The sequence below is a fragment of the Branchiostoma lanceolatum genome, chromosome 2 (assembly GCF_035083965.1).
Source record: "Branchiostoma lanceolatum isolate klBraLanc5 chromosome 2, klBraLanc5.hap2, whole genome shotgun sequence".
Classification (NCBI taxonomy): domain Eukaryota; kingdom Metazoa; phylum Chordata; class Leptocardii; order Amphioxiformes; family Branchiostomatidae; genus Branchiostoma; species Branchiostoma lanceolatum.
The window spans coordinates 17,949,851-17,972,876 of record NC_089723.1 but is presented as its reverse complement, the minus strand read 5'-3'; the positions used below and the strand labels follow the sequence as shown (position 1 = coordinate 17,972,876).

General features: G+C 41.2%; 1 protein-coding gene across 18 annotated transcripts in view; it reads right to left on the bottom strand.

Annotated features, from left to right (window-relative positions):
• LOC136427701 (myelin transcription factor 1-like) overlaps positions 1-23,026 on the bottom strand; it is a 51,886-nt gene extending 28,860 nt beyond the window's left edge. For 13 of the 18 annotated variants that reach the window (XM_066416768.1, XM_066416773.1, XM_066416775.1 and 10 more), the window contains exons 1-2: positions 10,611-10,744; positions 8,357-8,514 (exon numbers count right to left, since the gene is read on the bottom strand). In XM_066416768.1, the coding sequence (XP_066272865.1) occupies positions 8,357-8,514; positions 10,611-10,704 (252 nt within the window). In that variant the 5' untranslated portion in view covers positions 10,705-10,744. Of the gene's footprint in view, positions 1-1,159; positions 1,276-4,241; positions 4,361-8,356; positions 8,515-10,610; positions 10,747-22,821 lie in introns of those variants that run through there. The other 5 variants (XM_066416780.1, XM_066416787.1, XM_066416784.1 and 2 more) reach the window with 5 other exon arrangements.

Sequence of the window (23,026 nt, the reverse complement as noted above, 5' to 3'; positions counted from 1 at the left end):
TTGTTGCAGGAAAGTTCGTAAGCACTCCCTGTCGACGTCACTACAGCTTAAGTATACAATACCAGTGATGAACAATGGTCAAACACTCTTGCAACAACTTACAACTTGGTATCACTCGACAATAAATGATTTTTCCATTCTCCAATACTAAAGGTTTCCAAAAGGTTCAAATAGCAGATACACAAACTACAGTAATGTTGAGTAACACATGTTATGCACACTAGAATTCTTCCCTTGGACAGTTTGGACTAGCCTACAGGATGGAGATGGAGAGGAAAAGTTTGAATCAGTCCGTCTCCTGTCCCACAGGAAGTACCACATGTCCCCATATCCCACAGAGGTCACCCACTCCTATTTAACCAATGAGCTTTGGTTATTGCAGCTGGCAGCCTTACTTGGTGATCACTGCAGCCCACAAGTATTACTTGTCACTGGACATGCAACTCAGGTTTTAGAGGATTCTCAAGAAAAGGACAGAGAAATTACCTCAACTTTAAAGAGCTTTCAAGTTGAGTTGAGACCCAAGTTGATGCAGAAAAAGTCATCATTCAACTGCCAGACCGGTCTTGTTTCTAGGTCCTGCAGTCACCCCAAAAATAGGCTGTGAATCCCTGGAATGTCACTCTTGTCACAGCTAAAGTTTGAACACACTCTGGCGCAAGTTACAAACTTTCCCAGTAGACAGGAAGTCTTGAAAAACGATCTGCCAAAAACACCACAACAGTCAAACTTTTTCCAGAAACTGGGACAGGTGAAAGAACTTTTGACCCGTTGTGATATGCTTGTGGGAAAATTTTAACCGGCAAATGTTGCTTCTCATGGCCTTTCACAACACCCAGATCAAATGTCATACCGCTACTGTTTCCAAGTTTTAAACATAGTAACTTACACAGTGGACAACTTTCCGACGAGGCCACATTGCTGATCACAACAAGTCAAACCAGTTTTTGGTTGGGTTTGTTGGGAGTTAACCCGTTCAAATCAAGTAAAGTATGTCGGGGAGGGGCATTAAAGTCGAGGTCAACAAATTCCAGAAAGTTTTTGCCCCACTTGAGTTTGCAGGGTCACAAGACAAGGCTAACAACTCTTGATGATAGAGTTAACTTAGACAAGCTTGAGATATAACAGGCACAAGCTACACAAAGAGTTGCCTACTCACCATTGGGAGAAGTTAGGAGGCCCAAAGTTTCAGCAGAAGTTTTGTGAGACACCAAATGTAAACCACAGACCTAGCATGTGTCCACATGTGTGGCCTGTCACAGGGTCACCAAAGAAGTTGGGGAAGTTGGGTCGTACCATCTAACTTTAGCAGAGGGACTAAAACTGTGGCGTTCCCTTCATCTATATCATATATACTAACACATGATGTATCATGAGACTGAACAAAAATGACAACTTATTTTTTGTCTGAAATAAAAGGTAAATAGCAGCTTTAATATTTGTTAGGAGCGAAAGTTGGACGACTCTATTTTGTTTTAGGTCCAAAAGGAGTTGGCCCAGTGCATCTGTCAATAACGACAAAGAGGAACAGGTGGAGAACCATTTACAGAAAGGGGAATAAAATTTCGTGACTCTATGTACTTTCTCCGCAAAACAAACAGTCTTTGTGTGGCAAATCTGCCATTGATACAACTCCATGCAAACTAGTTTATCCGGAAGCTTAGTAAAGACGTTACAAGGCATGGCCAAGAGAAACATCCTTATTTCCATGGCAAACATGTGAGAAAGACCTCAGCTGTGATTTTAACTTTTTTTGCCCAAATAAGGGGGTCACGCTGTGGCTGGGTAGAATTAACACACACAGTAGCCACAAACTGATTGATTAGGGACAGACCATTGCACATCACCAGGGGACTCCTGTCAAACTAGTAACAACCACATAGCAACTGGGCTGAAATCTTACTTTCAAACTAAACTATTGGGAACTGACTATTCAACTTTATCAGATGATCCAAAAAAATGCTAGTACAAATCTGAACAGTTTTGTTATTATCCCAAAAAGTCGCACAAGTCGAAACGACCTTCTAAAGTCACGAACTAAAACTTCAAACTTCACTTAAAATATCAATCCTTCTGCAAGAAATATGAGAGAAACAACTTTTACTTAAGCTACGGAAACAAACCACTTTCAACTTGATGATAGTCAAAACAAAGGTTCATTTGAGGTCTAGAACACTATATTTTGATTGGCACTGCAGAGGCATGTTTTGATCATGATTCCTGGGAACTCGTGACTAACTTTTCACAACTTTGTGAGCCAATTGGCCAAGTGATACCATTTAAATGTTCAGCACTCCTTTTCACATAAATCTGGACAAATGACCGGCCATTTCAAATTTCTTTCACTGGGTCACCTGCAACAAAGGCTGCCTGAAACTTTCCACAAAGCAGATTAAACGGCATGAATATTTTCCAATCAAGGGATTTGCATGGGTAGAATGAGGGCTAAAATTAATTCCGCGAAATGCAGATGAAAGTTTTAGGCAGGGAACAAAGGCCTTGGGGGTACTTAGCAAAATTAGAAATCTCCCATTGTCTAGGGTACATTAACTGAAAAGCTCTTCTTCATACTTTTATTTTTCTTCTTTCTCTCTGTTTTTCTAAATGACAAATGCAAGTCTTTGGGCTCAATTATACAATCCCTAAATAGAACACTTGTGGACTAATTTCATCATCATCATCATATCACCTTCCTGAGAGTTCTTTGATCTTTTTAGAAACCAGTAAAACAGGAAATTGAAGAAAGGGTTCCCTTCAGAAGCGTCAAGGTCACTTTTCCCAACAGATGGCAACACTACCCACAGGGCACTTCTACAAACAAAAACCTGCTAGGTAATTATATCCAGGGGCCAAAGGTCAAGGAGAAAGAGATAAACCTATTACGTTTTTTTCTGCAACTTTTCTAACTACAGAGTCAAGTAATACTGGTATGGTACCATGCGTAAAACTTTCCTTTTCCATGTCTTTCAAGGTTTTGAAATTTTAGTATGCTTGAATATATACAATTAAAACTGAAATCAAGTCATAGTCTTTGTCTACGACTGTTGTATACCCCAAAAAAATGTTGTGGACATTTGTGTATTTTTATAAAGAGGTTCAAGACTGTACAGCTGTCTACACTACCACATATCCACCAACAATGGAAAACTTGTTTTTTTCATGAATCATTGAACAGGTCAATACGATAGCATGTTTTCTTATTGAAGACAGTGCTTTGTGACTTCTTTCTGCTTTTGAAGAAAACACCATTGCTGCAGTGATGTATGAAATAGCTAGCTTCAACATGGTCACAGGTATCTCCCTCTAAGACTCTAATGATTTACCATATAACCATTGTCCAAAAAGATAAATTATTTGGGAGAAAAAATATGGTAACAGTCCAATATTTGTTTCAAAATCATTTTCACATTTCATGTTTTTGCAGAATAATCATAGCACATTTACTTTGCCAGCACAGTGGCCTAAGAATAGATACAAAACGGTAATCCATAGATAGTTAGATAAACCAAAATGGTCTGACATAAGATAAGGTAACTAAGAGACACGATAAAGATACTTGAAATAAATTCAAGCTAATACTTTCTCAACTGTGTTACCATTTGTATGTCCAGGAGTTTATACAAACTTAGTTGGAATGTAAAATATGCAAGTTGATATAAAAAGTTATTGAGTGAAACCCCTTTGTTAGGTGTTCCAAGAAAGTTTTTGTTCAACAAGGAACAAAAGGACTCCACAGAAAAACAAACAGAATTGCACAAAACTGTATCAAACATCTGTAAGCAAAACATGCAAATGTTCTATAACTACCGGGACGTGAAACTTCTGTATTGTTGTAGCATTGCTGGAGTTCTTCCTAATTCCCATCTTTGTAATATTTCAGCCATACTGGCCTCCAGTTCAATGCATACATAACAGCATTAACACCTCATTACCTCCTCTGTTGTTATTACCCCTTTCTTATAACAATGCCAACGCAAGAAACTTCATTTAGAGTCTGTAAAGTATTTAGCACCCAAGTAGCTGGTTAATGGTAAGTTGGTGTGGTGAAAAAACAGGAAATCTCTGATCATTTGGACCATTTCTACTTCGGAATTAAGCAAACAATGACAAAAATAGTTATGACATGAACAAAGAGCCAAGCTATGTATACATGCACATTAAAGGTCACGGGGCAACACTATGCCCTACAGTTATTTCAAACAAGTATCTTGTTAACGCTTGTTTAAAGATCAGAAGATTACCTTCGAAACTCGTGAAGCGACTGCGGGGTGAAATACGTCTGACTTGCCATTACAGTCTTCTCGGACAAAGACCACAGCCGACGGTGCCCGCACCCACGATGACAAAACTGCATTCAAAACTTTTCTGACCTCCCAACTTCTAAATTATTAATACTCCCACACAAAAAGAGGATACAGGACCTTTTGTAAACGACTCACAATGGCGCATGACATGTCCTCTCCTTGCCCCACACCTTTGTGAAAAGTAACACGGAACACATAACTCAGACAGAAAACTTTTATACTCCAACATCAACAGAAGTATTCTATTTCTGTTCTTTTATACATTATAGTAAGCATTATCGTATGTTCCACTGTTTGAAAATGTTACTAAGCAACCAGTTCTTTTTAAAGCATGTTTTAATTCCTTTGTTTGTAGCAGAGGCAGCTTTATGGCTGAATAATTTATAAAGGTTGAAGACCAAAACACACGATATGACTAATTGCCAAAAAAATATATGAAAGTCGCTTCAATGGAAAGAATTTGTGAATGAGATACACAAAAGTATATAGACTTTTCGGAAAAAAAATATTGATACAAAACTTGACCAACCTGTCTCAACAATCAAACTCTACCTGTCACTCAAAAGTCTAACTAAATACAACTTTTCTCTTACAATGTTATGACTGGGAAACAGTTACTATGGAGGCTCAAATGTACACAATATCTATGACGTCAATATTTTCAACAATCAACTAAATTGTCTTATAAATATTTAAATAGGCAACCTTGTGGCAAACACGTCAAACTTCAGCGGAAGTTTGTAAGGCGTGACAAACACTGGGCTTCTTTCACAAGAATCAACTTGTGGAATTAACAGGCTTGGAAGCAACAAAAAAAATAGGAGAAAAAAATCTACAATATACCATCTTAAGTAAAATAGGAATTCGTTGCTAACTTTTCGAGTAAAATAAGACTCAACAAAGTCCACAAATACAGTGCCCCTCCCTTCAAAAATATGGTAGAGTCCACAACAGGTGTGTCCAAAACCCTCTTTGTTCAAGCATGGTTTCAGAACCATATGGCACAGGTAGACACAAAGGCCTTTCAAAAACTCGCCCCCAAATTTCATCAGCAACTAGGAAAACAGTATTAAACTAGCCATATAGGTCATCATTCTGCATTTGTTCTCTTTCAAATTTACTATTTGCTAAATCATAAACAACATCTTGGTAAAGAAGAGAAAATTTCAAACAAGTGCCATGAATAACATGTCTGAAAGAAACAGTTATTTTTCTCATAAAGAATAGCCATACCTCATACAACTAGGATCTGAGTAGGTCTTGAAACTCTGTTTTGACACACAATGTTAACAGTCCTGTTGTGTTGTGATAAGATCACGATGTATACTACAATTTTCACTTCTGTCAAAAAAGTCCCAAACAAAAGGTCACAGTTGACCACAAACAAAAGAACATTGTATGATTGACTCATAAATTCAGGAGTTCATTGCTCTCCTAGATTTATCAGAAATCTGTCCTATCAAAACTTAGACAAGACTACAAACTTTAGACTGTTAGCTTGCAAACAAAAAGGACAATAGATACAGCCCATACCGCACTCGTGGGAATCAACTCGGCTGAATTTGCTTTACACACTATTGACTTATCACTGCATGCATACTTTTTTATGTCCAACATTCCAAGGAATTCTCTTTGTGAAACATGAAGAAAGACAGGCAACATACAGACACAAGACTATCCCTCCTTGATCACATGGCCGACCCTTTGTTTGCTACAGTCGCCACAACAATGAGACTGTCCAGCAACAAAAGTATACTCCAAAGGACAAGAACAAAAAAACGTCCTTTGAAATCACTTTTGCTCCCAGGGCAAACTGACACAGTAGTTTTCAAAAATTCCAGGTCAAACTACAGAAATTATCTTGTGGTGGAGTGAGCAATTTGTCTGAAACTTTTGTTTCATCGTAGTTAGTTGTTAGGCTTGCTAGTATACTAGTAACAAGTAGTTTAAAAAATGCCTAATATGCCGGCAAAGGTAGTGACCAACTTGGACAACTTTGTTGTGAACTACAATATCTACAGTTCCATTATTCAACCTCTGCAGCATAGTTAAATTACATGTTCTCATACAATAAAGAACATTAGTTGAACCTATTCAAAGTAAGGTAAGCACCATAAGAGTTGTGGTGCTAAATGAAACAGCTTCAAAAACAACAGCATCCTTCAACCAATATGTAATGTACTACATAACCATCAATATTTTCCACTAGCTTAAGTTTCACTTGATCGAAAATGAACACTACATGACGCAACTTACCACTGAGTTTGCTGCACACAGTACTGCCCCTTCCCGAGTTCAAGCAAGAAAGTTTGCCACACTTTCCCCGCTAAAAATGGAAACATATGTTGCAGTGGAAAAACTTACCAGCACAAACAAAGTCCACGCACTTCCTAATCGTTCGGCCCAGTTCAAACAGATTCCCATTACCAAAACTTTTCCTTTATTCTACATACTTACTATTAATGCATGACAAACAAGTGAAGGGGACAATTCTTTGTCGCCTAGGCGCTCTGCCACGCTGAGTAATTTGTGACCATGGCGGCCGATTCTGAACTCAAACAGAAGTCTAAGAGAACACGAAACTCAGCGACAAACAGGGAAAGAAACAAACTTTCATGTTTTGTTACTTTGAGTTGATAAAAAAGAAAATTTCTTTTTGAAAAAAATCAACTGTAGCATTTGTGATGGCAAACTAAAACCAAGCAAAGAACACCAGCGTGAGTTCATAGTAAATTATCTGTCAAAGTTGTCAAATATTTGTGGTGTTGTAAGAAGGGAAGTTAAACTTTTGAACCCACAACGTTGCTTGGTCACCCAGGGACATTCAACTTGGTACTCTACCACGACCCTCCAGATACCTTACATTTTTCCCCATGCCTGTTGTAACCTGTTCGACAGTCTCAATCTCTTGTCTGTGTGAACACACATTTCCACCTTGTGTGCAGAGCTGACGATGTTGTGCAAAGATCCTTTGTTTTGAAAAAATACATGTAACAGATGGCAATATTTTGATTGTACTCTAAGTTCCCCCTTCCCATGATGCTTTGCAAGAATGCCTTACATTCAGGGAAACTTGAGTCAACTTCGGGCCCGCGTCCAAAGTTAACTGTCGTCCTCCAAACATGGAAACAAACTTTTCTGTCATACTGCAGTGAAAATACAAGTATCACGTATCCAACAAAGATACAAATAAATATCAAGGGATGATCTCTTGACCATTTGAAATATATGACCTTTCTTAGAATGTTGTTTTTACCCATTTCAGAGTGTAAACAACACATATTGACGGATGTGTGTGATATACAAGCAACAGTTGCACACAAACCATAACATCCAACGTCAGGGGGTAGAAAAGTTGTAATACTTTACTTTTTACAAGTTACCTCCAACAACGCCAAGTTGCTCCCGTTGTAGGTACAGAGAATGTTCTACAGACAGTTGTGGCAAGAATGTGGCAAGTCCACATAAAACAAACACTGTTGTCACTTTATTTGGTCCCCCAAAAAGTTGTTATCAGCCCTACATAGCTGTGTGTGAGGCAGATATCCTCCCTGGCTTTGACATGTCCCAGATAACACTGACATGCCTTCAGGAATCACAATTTAAAACTTTCCATTGTTTTCACAACCACAAGAATGTGGGGTGTGGGTGATTCGGCGAAACAAGACAGACTTCTGCGAACTGCGTCACCAAGTTTGAGCGACCTCCATGTTTGTTATGTAGGTTGGGTAAACTCACAGCGAGATTGGAGACTGAAGTGGTAGACAAATAACCCAAGTCTTCGGCAACATTTATTAAGTCTAACAAGTCTCTTTCAAACCTTAATTAAAACTTTATCAAGTATTGAAGATAATGTGTGATAGCGAGCGTGTATTAGTACTTTTAATAATGGTTATTTGTGTTGATCTCTACTGTTAGTTATCTGGCAAAGTTACTTGGGAGCAGACAGAGTGTTTTAAAAGTTTGGCATTCTTGCAGGGTGACCTAATCTCTAGTTGTAGGCATACTTCCAAAGTGCTCTATAGCCTCTAGAAACAAAGATTCAAACAAACGTCTTTCGTCTTTATGTCCCACTCTCCGCCACTGGTACCGCCGTTGGTCAGTTTCGTTGTCGGTCGCTGCGGACTTGTTGCCTTCAGCGGAGACTGAAGTTTTCTGGAGTTTGCCCGACTACGTGTGGTAGGCCTCTGGATAGAGCCAGCCCTCATGACTAAAAATAGAGTAAACACGAGACTGAATGTCAAGCATTTAGGGGAAGTGCTAGGGTGACCCCCTGCTCTCCTATTTGGGAAAGGTCGCCTAGAAATGCAGAAGGGAAAGACAAAGACTCAAGTCATCAATTTGAGCAGAAATGAAGATCATGGGAAAGAATAGCAAATCGACCCCCTGATAATCATCTGGGAGTTGAAACAGAGGTCTCTGCTCTGCCCACAGAAATTTAAGAAGTTGGGACAAGAAACATGTCAGAACTTGGTCGACTTTGTTCAGACTTGCTGTTACATGTTACATACAATACTGCATTGTGTTTTGTTTGTCACTAATCGCAACGCTTCAGGGGGAAGTTCACAATTACATGTTGTATAAGTGAATTCAAGGAATGGACAAAGGTTAGCACAAACAAAACTTTCTGTTAAAAACAGAACTTTCTGTTATAAACAAAATTAACTTTAAAAAGTTCAACACGAAGCAATAGTTTATAAAAGTTTATGAAGACAAAGACAGTTACAAATTAAGAAACGATGGAAACTGAAAAGTAAATATTCAACAGCCAAATAAGCAAACCATTGAGAGGAATCCATGAACAAAGAAAAGTCTTTGAGTCTGGCTATGGCGCTGTCCTCAGAATCTGGGCCAAGCGTTCTGACAGAGAGGCCAGACAAAACAATAAATGAAACTTTCGGAAATTTTCTCTCACAAAGTACAGGACGAAGACCTTCCTCTCAAAAATCGTCTGCAGCAACCTTGAATATTTTGGGGTCAGATGTGAGTTTAAACTTTCCAACTTGGGGGTACTTTCTGAGTTTAGAAGAAACGTGAACGAGTTCAGGGCGGAACAACAAGTAAACATGTGCCACGTATAAGATTTCACAGGATGACCTCACCAGAGGTTTGGCTTGCGGCACCAAATCCGGCTTCACTACTGAATACACACGCACCAAAACTTGGCCAACTTTCCAAAGGGGGGAGGGCAGAGCTTCTTTTTTTTTCTCTAATTAATCATTCTACACTCAAAACAATACGGGAACAAAGGCGCAGTTTCTGTTGGTTGTTCGGCAAGAACTCGTGAGAACCAAACTTTGGGCGGAGCGGAGTGTGGCGTGTGTCGGGCCTACCCGCGTGACCATGGGGTGTGGGAAGTTTAGCAAACGGCCCCTTTTGTAGCCGTGAAGTTCTGATAACTGGGGGCGATTTCGGGTACTAACACGCCCTCTAGACACTGCCAAATTAGACAAGTTTGGCGAGTGATTCATCCCCACTTCTCAAGTTATCGGCGTCCTGGCCATTAATTTTCGGCACGAGGTAACGACGAGGTGTGAACTTTCTTCTAGTCCTCCACTGGAGAAACTTGTCCCAGAACTTTTCCCCGTTGGTAACAGAAATCTCCTGGCTCCGTTACTCAAAAGTTACTAAGGAATCCTTTGTATCGTCCTGGGACGAAAGTCCCCGAAAGGATTTATTATGCAAAGAGTCGCTTCCACTCGGGACCGGACCACCCAACCTTAGCCAACACCCTTCGTTACAAAAATACACCCACAAAACAGTTAGTAAACTTTCTTTAGAAGTTCGTCCAGACTTCTAGACATACTTCCAACTCTTATGTTGCCTTTCTGATGATGATTGAGTACTTCTTTGGGTAGATTCCGTGTTGGGGAGAGGTTGAAAACACTTGAGAGAAGTTTTTGGTGACGGTTGAATGAGTCCAGGCCAGCCCCGGCCACACCGTGTACTCAAGCTATTATGGAGGGGCAGCCCAGCTCGCCAGCTGTCGCCCGGAATACCCTACATTTCTCACGAATTCTTCCTCACCCCCCTCTTCCTCGGCCAAATACGGACACTTGGGGCTACAAAAACAGTTTACACACAAGTTCAGAGACTTTCTGGGTAACTTCGACCCCAATGGGTAACTTGTCCTTTGTAGGGAAAGTGGGACTAGAGTTTCCCGCCGCTACTTTGGGACATAATGGTTGCCCCTCTTGAAGCCACAGACAAAGAAACTTGCAACAAGCTTGCTACAAAAATAGCGACAAAACAACAGACAGACGATAAACAGAGATGATTCTGGGATCATCGAAGGGCTGTTCATACCTTCATGTGGTGTTGATCGGGCTTGAGAAGACGTAACATTGACTGTTGGCGAAGTTCTGGAAACTTGTGCACGCCGCAGTTCCGGAAGAATCATGTGAACAAAAACTTTTTGATTGACTTCGGTTGACCCCTATTGACCCCTACTGCGCCTGCGCGGTACAACTTTTCATTGAAAGCCCGCGAAACTTTTGTTTGTCTTCTCTTTGTTTGTGTGTACTTTGTTATACAGTTTGCTCGGCGAGAAACGGAAGATGGGGTGGGGGACGTGTCAACCGCACATTAAAGAGGACATAACGACGAGTTAATGTCTTTTTTGTGAAACGTGGCATAAACAACGTTCGTCGGGAAGCAAACGTGTTCTAGATGACAACTTTTAATGAATTCAAGAAGTTTTCTATGAGGAACTCTGCAGACAATATTGGTCTAAGGATTAAGCAGGCAATGTAACAGTTGCAACAAATCACATGAACTGTGGCATGTTTCCATTTTGTTTGTTTGTCCGTTTAACGAGTTGAATTACAGTGAAAGCCAGTGGCTCGTTTTTACTAAAAATTAATAAAATCCAGCGCTAGTCCCTTCAAGACTAAAACTTTTAGCCTAGTGAAAACAAATACAGTTCGAACCTACTGTGACCCCACTTGTAATCAGACGGAAGCTTAACTGAAAACTTTTTTGTGTTTACTCGAGTGTATACCCGTATAAAGATCGCACTTTTGTCTTGTTGGAGTCGAATGACTGAGTCGTTGGGGAGCTCAGCATGTGTCTGAATACCTTCGTGTTTCCAGACATTTAAACAAACGGATTCACTTCTGTGATTTATTTTACTTTTGTTCCTTCTCTCCGATGTTTGATTTACTTGGCAACGCCCTTGTTATCGTCTGGAGCGGGGTCAGATGTTGGAACCTGATCCTTCTTCTTTCGACATTTCCCCTAAACGTTACAAGTTCCTGTTCCGTGGGCGAAAACAAAAAAGTTTCTTATAGCTTGAGGAAGTGAAAGAAAGGGAAGGAAAGGGGTTAGTGGCAGACACGCGGTCTGTTCGTTTTTAAACCCGGCGTGTGGCCAGACAAAATCCACGTGGAGAAGTAATGATTCAGAAACCGGGTCATAGTTCAACTCCAAGATCGTAGACACGTTTGAATGATGTCACGTCTGAGTTGTACATATTTCTGAATAACGTGTCTCATCAGAATGACTTTATATAACTTAGGGGACAAAAGACCTCTTGTAGATACACTTTTTTTTTCTATTCAAACCTCTAACAGTTTACAACCACAACTACTATTTATAGACATTTCAAGTAACAGTTACACCATATTACTAAATTTTTTCGACTTCCCTTATTTACAAGAAATTTTTTCGACTTCCCTTATTTACAAGAAATTTACATAGCTTTTACATAGCTTTTACATTGCTTTTGCAATAAACTTTTCACGAAGGCCAAGACATCTATCTAGAACGACATGTTATGTAACAGTTAATGTCTTTTCTCAAATGTTCTAGCTTTACTTCTTATATTTTCACCTTTTTTTTCACTTTCTTCTTTTCCATTTTCTCCCCTCCCTTTCCGAAAGACCAATGCGCAACCTACGTGCTTACAACGACTTCCTTATTTCCTACCAAAACCAGAAACTATGCTTTGACCAGAAACTATGCTATCTCCACCCAAGGAAAGAACCCAGGACAATGAAAAGTTTCGGACCCTGCATTTATTCCCCGCTGACTCCCCTGTTCACCTAGCTGACCGGGGCGCTTCCATGATGAGGGCGGCGCCTGAGGTACAATACAGAGGCATTGTTTGCACGGAGTAAAAAAAAACAGAAGGAGGTGGGGTGGAAACTTTGGAGATGGTCTTTAACTTTCGGTATATAACCACATGGAAGACAAAAGATATATCCCTGTAGCTCAACAGGTAGCAGTCTCACAATTGAGCTCCTGGTTCCAATTAGTTGGAAGCGGGAGACCCGGGTTCAACTGATGTAACAGGACATCTCGGTTGGGGCTGCACTCGTCTTTCTGAAGGGACGTAAATGGGGGTCTCCTGTCATGCCTGTTTGAGGAGGTGCTTCGAGCACATTAAAGGCGCACTACAACCAATCCCTGGAAAAATATACCCTGCAACTGAAGCAGCAAGGAAACTTGCTGACCTATGTGCCACTAGACACTACAAGGTGAACAACAACAATAGCAACAATAACATGGAAGAGAAATGCCACGGAAGACAGCCGCGCGATACTGGAGAAAGATAGAGAGAAGTCATGACCACCTTCTGCGAATGCGTTTTTGTATTATATGGCTTCACACTCAAGAATATGATTCTTATATCAAGCGTCGCCACCACAAATAACAAGTGTATTTTCCTTCCCGAAAAGGAAGTGTAATACAATAACCTGATCATAAAAAGGAAAAGTAAACATAAACGAAAAACGAACCAAGACACACAACCCATGCTGATACAGAATTTATCAAGTATAAACGCCTAATAAGTGAACGTATGACAAAACACAACTCTTGGAACCGGCATGATACAAAAACAAAATAGCATTTAGAAAATGACGTGCATTTCGCGTACTTCCTATTTATTTGACACACTGTACAGCCAAAAAGTTTCCCATTTATGGTATTGAGACTGAACTGCGTCATATTTTCCAGTTATGCATAACTGTAACGTACGTACGTTGATTACGCAAGTGGGGAAATACATCACCATAGACAGGGTGATTGATAGATATTTCATATTCATTTCCCACAGAAGAGAAAAGGAAATTTCAAGTTTCAGTGCGAGATATCGGATTTGACCTCCAGGGGAATCTAGTCGTTCAGAATGGATTACCACCGCCATTCTCTGCCCTTCCCACAGGGCGAGGGAAGACGTTATCTCCCCGCACACCTTGGTACCGCCCGTGCCGCGCTCCTCTCTTCCGGGATGTCAGAAAATGAGGATGGGTGACCGAATAACCTCCGACTGATGCCTATCCTGTCGCCGTGTTGACGCTCAGGGGTTTCGTTTAACGGTTCACGGGGCTCAGGAAGGGCCCAATCGTTATAAATCAGCCGCGCCCTCTAGGGGCAGGACTGTTTCTTACCTCTGACCTTCGGCGTTGCCTGGTATTTCCAGGTGATTATTTTATCAGCACGCCGTGGACGCCACTTTATGTGGAAGGCTTCGGGGGAATTTCTTAAACTCCACAAAAGCTTAGAATTTTCTAACGATTGGCAATTTTCATCATTGAATGCTGAATTTTCGTCCTTTTTTAATTGCCTTGTTTTCATCAATCGATTCATGTGTAAGTTGCGATGTTGAATAGTGAAATAAATTGTTGCCAAAAATTGACAAGCATGATGATTTTTGTCGTCACACCTTTAAATTTAGCCTGAATTCAATCAAGCCTCTTGTGACCGCTCGCGGCCCTGTAACCACGGAGGGGAGAGAAACCCCCGGACAGCTGGAGTTTGCGTTATACAGACTACTTTAAATTGTGATTCCGTAGAAAAAAAGGTGTGTGTGTCTGTTGTTTGGCCCGTATATGCAGAAATTTGGATTGACAGGGAAAGGAAAAAAAGAAAGGGGAAGAAAAAGAGAAGGGAAACTAAAGAAACGCGGAAAATTAAAGGAAGACAGGCGGCTGACATACGGCTAAGGTTGCCCAAGTAGCTAGAGCTACCAAGTAGCCATATGCTATTTTCAAGGGCTTAGCGTAAGGTAGATGGAACGGATAGGCTTGCGCACATCGGGTCGCGGAGCGAACCCCTATATAGCCTATACACTTTTCGATAGGTGGGGTGACAATTTCGTATCTAACGCTAGGTGGCGCGGGTCCCACGGTGACGATCACGCAATGCGAGGTTCGAAGAAATAAGACCCAAGATCATGACTGATTTTTTTTTCAAAATTTGATAACTCATAAACATGGATATTCTTTTGTGTTCCTTGCAACCAACTTGGCACCATCTTTAGCATCCATTCTTCTAGTTTGTGATTAAACATTGGCTATTGTATCTCACAGAAATAAAACATTCATGATCCCTGTTCACGTTTAAGAGCGGAAGAAAAAACGAGAGGAAACGTATTGATCGTGTTTGCTGCAGGGGGAATTCTCTGACAGCCGTCGGCACTTTCTTCCCGAAATTAAGGTAAACTCATTTCCAGGCTGGCTGGATCGATGTGAAGACTTCCCGCGCGATGTGTTCGCCACGTTCCAATTAACACAGCGGGCTGATGCCGCGGCACACGGGGTCGACGCCTTTCAGCGATCACAATCTGAGGGTCACCGAGCGGGGGAACTTTCACCCAGGGAATTTGTCAAATCACGTCATGTTGCAAGGAGAATATATCTCATATAACGCTGGAGTGGTTTGGTGATTGTTAGCTCCCCCTCCTCTTCTCACACTTACTCGCTCGCACACTCACTTTTTCACTCACTCACAGACATGTACTCACTCACTCACTCACTCATTTGCTCACTTATTCACTCATTCACTCAATCACTCACTCACTCTTTCACTTACTCACTCACACACACACACACACACACACTCACACACACACACACAAGCACACACACACAGTCATTCGCTCATTTACTCATAAACTCGCTCAATCCCTCACCAGGCGTCTAGGTCTAGTTATATGCAAACGATTGCTAACCTTTAATTTCTTTGTTACTTCCTAATATAAAGAACCATGATATCCCCCTCTTTCACCAGGATTTTAGTCGAAAGCCTCAAGCAGCTGGCATCAGGTTCAGGTATGTTTTTGAGTTCATACGTGAGCATTTGTGACATAGTAAAAAATGTCGACATCAGGACGAAAGAAACCACAACGCCGAAGACGGTTGCCGTTTAGTAATTCTGAGTGCAGCAGACGTGTATGAAGCTTAAACGACATCGAATGTAATTGTGAACAGTACGTAATATGCGTTGATTTGCAGCTCTTAGGGAGTACGGTGATTTGGGGGTGTATACCTTCGCCAGTGGTATAATTGGAAAAAAGATGGAATGTCGGATGAAATCTTGATCTGTCTAAATTGCAACCTACTGTTATAGGCCTACGTCGTGAGTTTATTGCCATCGTAGCTCATATCGTTTCAGAGTATCTTTTGGTCTCAAGTGTATGTGATGATAACAACAACAATAACGGTGTAATGTAACGATGGCCTTCTTTAATGACAATGACAATAACAATGACAATGAACTTTATTGCATATTCATGCCCAGCATGGCTAAATGCATTAGGTAACATAAAGTAAAAGAAATGGAACATTGTGATATATTCCATCTAAATCTACAGAGTCTCTTCTCTCTTCTTGAAACATAACAATTCACCAAAACGTATTAATCAACACGATAACTTTAACACATGCATTACTTAAGAACTGAACGTTGTGTTTTGTATTACTATTTCAAACAGTTCGCCGTTTCTTTATATAAACTGTCCTGATCTTCATGCAATGACCAAGACAGCTTTTTCTTTCCAGTGGAGCGCTCACTGACACCTGTTTGACGTGCAGGTGGCAGGCTCTGAAAACCGCACTCCCAGGAACGTCTTACGTGATTTGTTACGTTTACAAGCGTCCCAGTCTTTTCAACCGCAAAGCCCCACGGCCAGGCGGACAAGGTCACGCATACACGCCCGACCCGAGGGCTACGCTGCCGGCAGAAGTGATGACCGCGCCGTCAGCCTCTCCGCCATTACTTGCCATTCCGAGCACGCCCCATCTTTCTTTTACTTCCCCCAGTCTTATCTGGTTGTTACTTTCGCCGTTAGACATCATCCATTATTCCCGGGATGCTCGAGTGCGTGGCTTCGGGGGGACATTAGAGTGCTTCTCCCGGGAGTGGGCGGGACGCGCCTGGCTTGATAGATAACAAACGTCAGAGGGAGGACATATTTTCTCCGGAGAGAACGGAATATTCCTCGGGTAGTCAGGTACGGAGGAAGAGGAGTGCGGCTAGTTTAATGAAGAAAAATCGCAACGGATGGACGTAGGCACAATATATGTTCCATCTGCGTCAAAGAATTATAAAGAAAGGCTTCAAGGATGCATGAGATATTCCTGATAGACTACAACCTGACCTATGATATTACTATACTTCTGTGAAGATGTATTACCCTGGGACAAGCTTCAATGCCAAGGTTGTCTCAAGCAAGAAGACAAACCCCCACTATAGACACGCGGTCAATACTAGGTCTCTAGTTCTACCGTATCTAGTGTCCCATATCCTCGCGAAGTAAGTAAACCTGTCCTCCTACTGGTGGATATTGATGTGCTTATCTTCCGTCCACAATCCCGCTTGAAATATTGTTTTTTTGCTTATCAATATCAGTGTAACATATCTACAACTACAACAAGATTCTGTGTGTGCTGCAGTTATTATACTCTCCAAGCAGAGGAGGGGTTCTGTCTGGTTTTTGACGTGTTTTTAGGCGTTTTTGTCGGGCTTTCTACTTTGTACTTAACTACAATTGTTTCACGTTTTGAAAACAGCATATCTCCATGCAATCATGTGATTATAGTTTTCAGAATAGAATAGACTAGTTTAGTACCCATTGTATTGATTGCATTGTCATTCTTGCCATACATTTTGCCATGTACAATTGTCGAGCAATAAAGTTCATTCATTAATTCATGCTCACTGCCAATGACTGGTAGGAAAATGACGGAAAGGCTAGGCCCACTATAAGCTGCTGAAAAATCACTACGAAATAGGACCTAAAATAATCTGTAAGCAATCTGCACAGATAATCCACACATAACGGAACCAACTGAAGCTTGGAAGGTAACGCGACTACTTCCTGATGTTGTTTTCAGCACCAAGGACAGACATGGTGTGCCGGTAGTCCTGCGGGGGAGTAAGGAAGCTTGGCTGTAACAAGACTGTAATTCGAGGTTTAAAGGATTCACCCACACATTCACCACTCGAGATCAGAACAAAATTTCCTATATTTAACCGAGAGGCCCAGCAGGCACTCTACAGGTTTAGATTTATAATGAGTGCATTTGCGTCGACCAGACATCCTTGATTGAAATATGTAGTGTTTTCATACAGAAGCTTCGTTGGGTTTTAGTAGCACTACTTGGTATCTACTGTAGAATAAGAACTAATCGTAGGAATTGGCAACATGTTTTCTACAAATAGGAATAAAGATCCACGCAATAAGCGTCAGTTGGGGAAGGCGAATCAGATAACAAGGTCCGTTTTACTTCCGGGTCAACCACCATGGTGACCTAACACGGACTTGCGTAGTGGAGTTCTAGCTATAGGGTCAAATGAGTCAAATGTAAACTGCAGCAAATTATATTTTCAAATAGATGTGACATGATCTTACATGCTGTGCATTTCGCCCAAACGTTACAGCTACTTGTAGGGAAACAATTGTAGTTATCACCAAAACATAAGTCTCGTCCTACACTTTCTGAATTTTTCAACGTTAAGAAAATCTGATAAACTATAATATTTGCTATGAATGACGTTCTTCAGTACACGCGTCACGTATTGTACAATACCACGGTATGGGGGTGGCTATACAGTACCCCTCTGTGAGATTGCCGATACTACAGATACAGGTATTGCTTATGTTGTACATCTACAAGAATGCAAGAAGCAAATTCGCATATTCGTCTCCCTGATCCTGTTGTGATACTAGTACTGGTTTATGACCAGTCTTCAGACCTTACCTGAACCCAGGGCCTACCTTAATCAAAGTACTGCAATATTCCTAGGTCGTGCGCATTTGTGTTATGGTCCTTGAGGTCTGGGCTCCCACCAAAAACGTAAACAAATGCTAATGATATCAACTGACGTGAATCATTTCAAACATATAACTTACGTATACATTCTATTGAAAATGCTTTTTCTCCATTCTAATTTCTGAACGTATAGTTAACATTATAGATCATGGAACCGGGAGAGAAAGCAAAACAAATCTTAAGTTTTAGAAAGGTAAAATCTTCACACTTCGTGACTTATACGAGTAGTCAGCAACCTTGTACGTTTATATGGTCCAAAACAACCTTTCACAGTTTGTAGCGAGTAGCCTTGTAAAATGCGGCCATGGTCCCGAACATCATCACGATAGTCTTGGCGCCCACTTCTCGACCACCATCATTATGTCAGGCACGTAAGCCAGTTATCCATCTGCGCGTGCGCACTAGCACCTTTGTGGAGCGCATGTCCCAGCAGCCCCGGGGAGCTCCCGCCTCTGACTCGCGACCAATTAGTCCGGCCCATTATTCCGCCTCTCTCGCTCTGACAGTCCCCCCGAGGACATGTCGGGAACATGAATTTATTTCACCTCGGCAAAGAACAAAATCCTGGCAAACATGGCGGTCACAGGGGAACATGTGTGGTTCTAGAGGGACAGGATTACATGGGATATTGTAGGAGAGGACTTTGAGTGATTTCCCGCTGTTGTTGTTCGTTAGAATAAAATGCTGAGAAATATAAACATCATTGAACAAAGGAATATCGAAATTTCACTGTGGTGTGAGTTGGCTAAGTACATGAATTTCTCTTGTACAATATAAAATCTAAATAACTACAACCAGACAATGTTGTGCGTTATAAGCCAAAAGATAAACACATTTGTGTAGATATTGTTACGGCTCTAAGAGATGATTATGTGAAACCATGTCACCATGACAAATAATCTTCGCCAAAGTTTATGTTCTCAGATAGACACCATATTTCGAGCACAAGGATTTTGTACCTTTTATCTAAAGAACTGCTGCAACCAGACCCACATGTACATGATACAACTGGCATATTCAGACATGGTCAAACATATTATCATTATGGCAAAATAGTATAGAAAACAAAGCGTCAACAGTACACGAATGACTATTTATTTCTGCATTACGAAGTAATGATTATAATGGGTCATTATTGGGGGTAATAAACCTTACCGTACAGGTGCATAGTGTATGTGAGCAGACAAAAATACAACACAGCATTGAATATAGCAACAAAACAAACTAGTATTCCACTTTCTTTTCACACAACTTCCCTACCAAACTGCAACGCTGTCTGAAATCATTAGAAGAAATGTATGCAATTTATTGTCCCTGAACGTTGACTTCATGAGCGACATGGGCGTTGATCACAGGAGGGGGAAGCGACAGTAAACGTAATGCTTTAGTAGGGTATTGCCCTTTGTCCCGTCCTCACATCGCATAATATTTCACCAACCATACGTAAAAATATCTCACACCCTTCCATATTCATCACCATTGTCGTCTTTTGAAGAAGAGTCGAATATCTCAAATTTCCAGTCGTGAAGTAATGCATATTTTTACCAGCGACACGACTTTCAATATAATCATTCCGACCAATTGGGTCCTGGAATCAAATAAACGTTGCAAGTCCCTCCGTCCCCGACTATGAATTTTCAATGATGTTGTACAATCTGCAGCTGATATGTACCAGTGGCCCACAAACTGACAAAACTGTACGTTTTAAGATAACGAATACCGCAGAACATACATCTTTGAACTGCAGACGATATTCCTTTTCAAAATGTAAACATGTAGGCATGTTATATGTATGAATTAATAACATATAAACTGAAACGAGGAAAGAGTTTACCATTTAGCACTGGAATTATGCGAGTAATATCGTCGCGATATCTGAAACAAAATCTATTCACTGTAGACACAATAACATTTCAAGAAGATATTAAAAAACTTTGTTTTCAATCTACTCATGACGCTCGTTCATCATATGCCACACAAACTAGTACTTTTCGAAATAAACTGTTTTTTTTTTAGCTGGGCTTATCCTGATGATCCTGTTATCCGATTCACAAGAGCTGATACACTGCAATCTCCCGCACGCCGTTTCCGAACACAAAGACACAAGCCCCTATCACTACTATCGCTGCCGTGAAGGTGGATCTGGAGGAATATCTTGGCTTCGCCAGGATTTGGCACGATCTGTCTGCCACGGTACACCTGTGCCCTCGGCACCGTGGATAATATTCCGCTCTCCGACGATGCCTGATGATAAAGTTTGCGTAATGATGTCGCGGTAATACCGCCAGACGACGTAGAAAGAGTCCCAATAGGAGATTAGACGGACTGGGATGGATGGAGCTCGTGGGAACGTGTAGGCTCAGGGCAGCCGGGATGGCCCCTATTGTCTTCGGCGCGTGTCTGCGGGATTACTGTAAGCAAGGCGCGGGGACAGGGCCACGGGATTATTTCACTCCTGGATACACAGGACGTCTCGTTTGTTAAGCATTGATAGAAAAGCTGTACCATTCCCACCGCGCTGGAAAATTGAAGATTCTAAAAAAAAAAAACACGCGCGAACGTCGTCAAGGAAAGTTTCATTTCAGACGTCGCTGGGAATTTTCGATCGGCAGCGAATAGCGGCTATTTGTCGGCTTACCTATGATGGATGGTTTTACCCCGGCGATCGATTCTCTGCCGGGCCACAACAAATAAGGTCGGTTGGCCCCTATAATGTATACTGAAGGAAAATCTAATAAGAAATCGGAATTGCGATAAGTTCACACATGTCCCGGCAGTTAGCCGTACTGGAAAAAAACAAATCTTTTCCGATGATTGACCTACCGGTAATATTCATAAGAGAAACATTTAATCCGCTTTCCTCCCTGCATAATAACAGTAAAACATATGTAATCTAAGATAATGATATCAGTGATGACGATGCAATATGTATGGTATCAGATCATATTCTCTTTCTCGGCTTGCTCGCATGAGATATAAAAACATAAAAGCTTATTTATGTCTACCATAATATTACACTGCTTCAAATATATAGTCCTTCTAAAAGGATAACATCAGCCATATATTACATTACCCTTAGGGACTGTATATTACCACTGTAGCAGGCCTGTAAAAGCCTGTATTTTCAGGTTCATTCGCCTTACATATGAAACACGGCTCTATAAAGGATTTTATACGCGACTTGATTTCAACTATACAACCTAATCCTAGCGCTGTAAAATTTTTCAGTATGGACGTCAAACCAGAACGTTGGAACTGCATGACTACTTAAATTGTAGTCATGGGATATGCTCTCCGAATTATCTACATTTATGCATGAAGGAAAATGGGCAAATGAGGTCGCCTAGTGACCCCTTCTCCCCCGAACCGTCATTACTGCTTAACCGTTACAGGGTAAATATTGTGACATTTGAAAGTCTGAGACATTTCCTAATGATACATGTTTAAAGCACTCCCCGAGAATATTTCAATTACAAGTTTTTGACAAGTTTTTGTATCAAATATTTGTATCTGCGAGAATTAAGCAATTGATGGATTTTTCCTCTATCAATTCAGTGCATTCAGTTATAAACCTTTTTAAAAACAATATTCCTATGGCCAAGAAGAAACAAACGGCTTTAGATGTTGTCAACTAACTAAGTTTAAGGCATGCAAGTAACTGTAACAGTTATGGACGAATCCTTTGAAAGCGTGTGTGTGAAATATTCATAACTGTGTCTGTGGAATACGATAGCGTGGATTACGCTTCATATTGCAGAATATGATCGAATAGGCTCATCCAAAATATAAACAACACTAATACATGCATATCAGCTTATCACAAAATTTGTAGAAATCATTACGCCACCGCAACCTAGAACCTTCATAATGGCAAAAATATCAATAATAGATGTAGTTGGATCATCGTCTCTAATTACTCCGTAAGTCTGGAAAAGGTTAGGATTGACGAGAGACTGAGATGTTGATGAGGGTTCACAACGACACGACCTTAATTACGCCTCGATCCACCTGACTTCGGCTGAGCGGAAAACGTATCATTTCACAGCGCAGTAATAAGAACCCTGTCCCCAGCAGAAATCACCAGGAGCCCGACCATGATTTCCCAAATGCACCACACGAGAAACGAACGGCTAGAGAGAACAACCGCCACAGGCCAGTCACAAATATCGACAACAACATCTTTGTGGGAGAGACGCCCACCGCCAACCGTTACCTGTATGTCTCCAGGCACCTGCTGAGGGAAAGCCACGCAGGAAAAAGATGGATGGTCTTTAAAAAGACGGTGGTAGAACCATTAAGTTCGGGTGATCCATCACCGTATAGTCTAGAACGTGAGAAGCATGTAACAACAGACACAGGCGTCCCTTCGCTGTGACACTGCATATAACAGTCCTGAGCAGCGTGAGCCTCCCTCCCTTCAATGTAACACCTTACAAAGACACACAGTTGTTACTACTTACAGAGAGATGGTGTTGGAGAAATACGAGGGGTCTCGACACCAGGCGATGTCAGCGGCAGGCGAGGTTGTTTGGAGGCCGGTTCGGAGAATGATGTCTCGCGCGAGTGTTCCGGCCACGTCTGGCAATCAAAAGTGCCGGAGACCTGGGAGTATACGGGTGGCGGGCAGGGCCTCAATCTCTCTCTGATGTTACTAAATTACCCTGG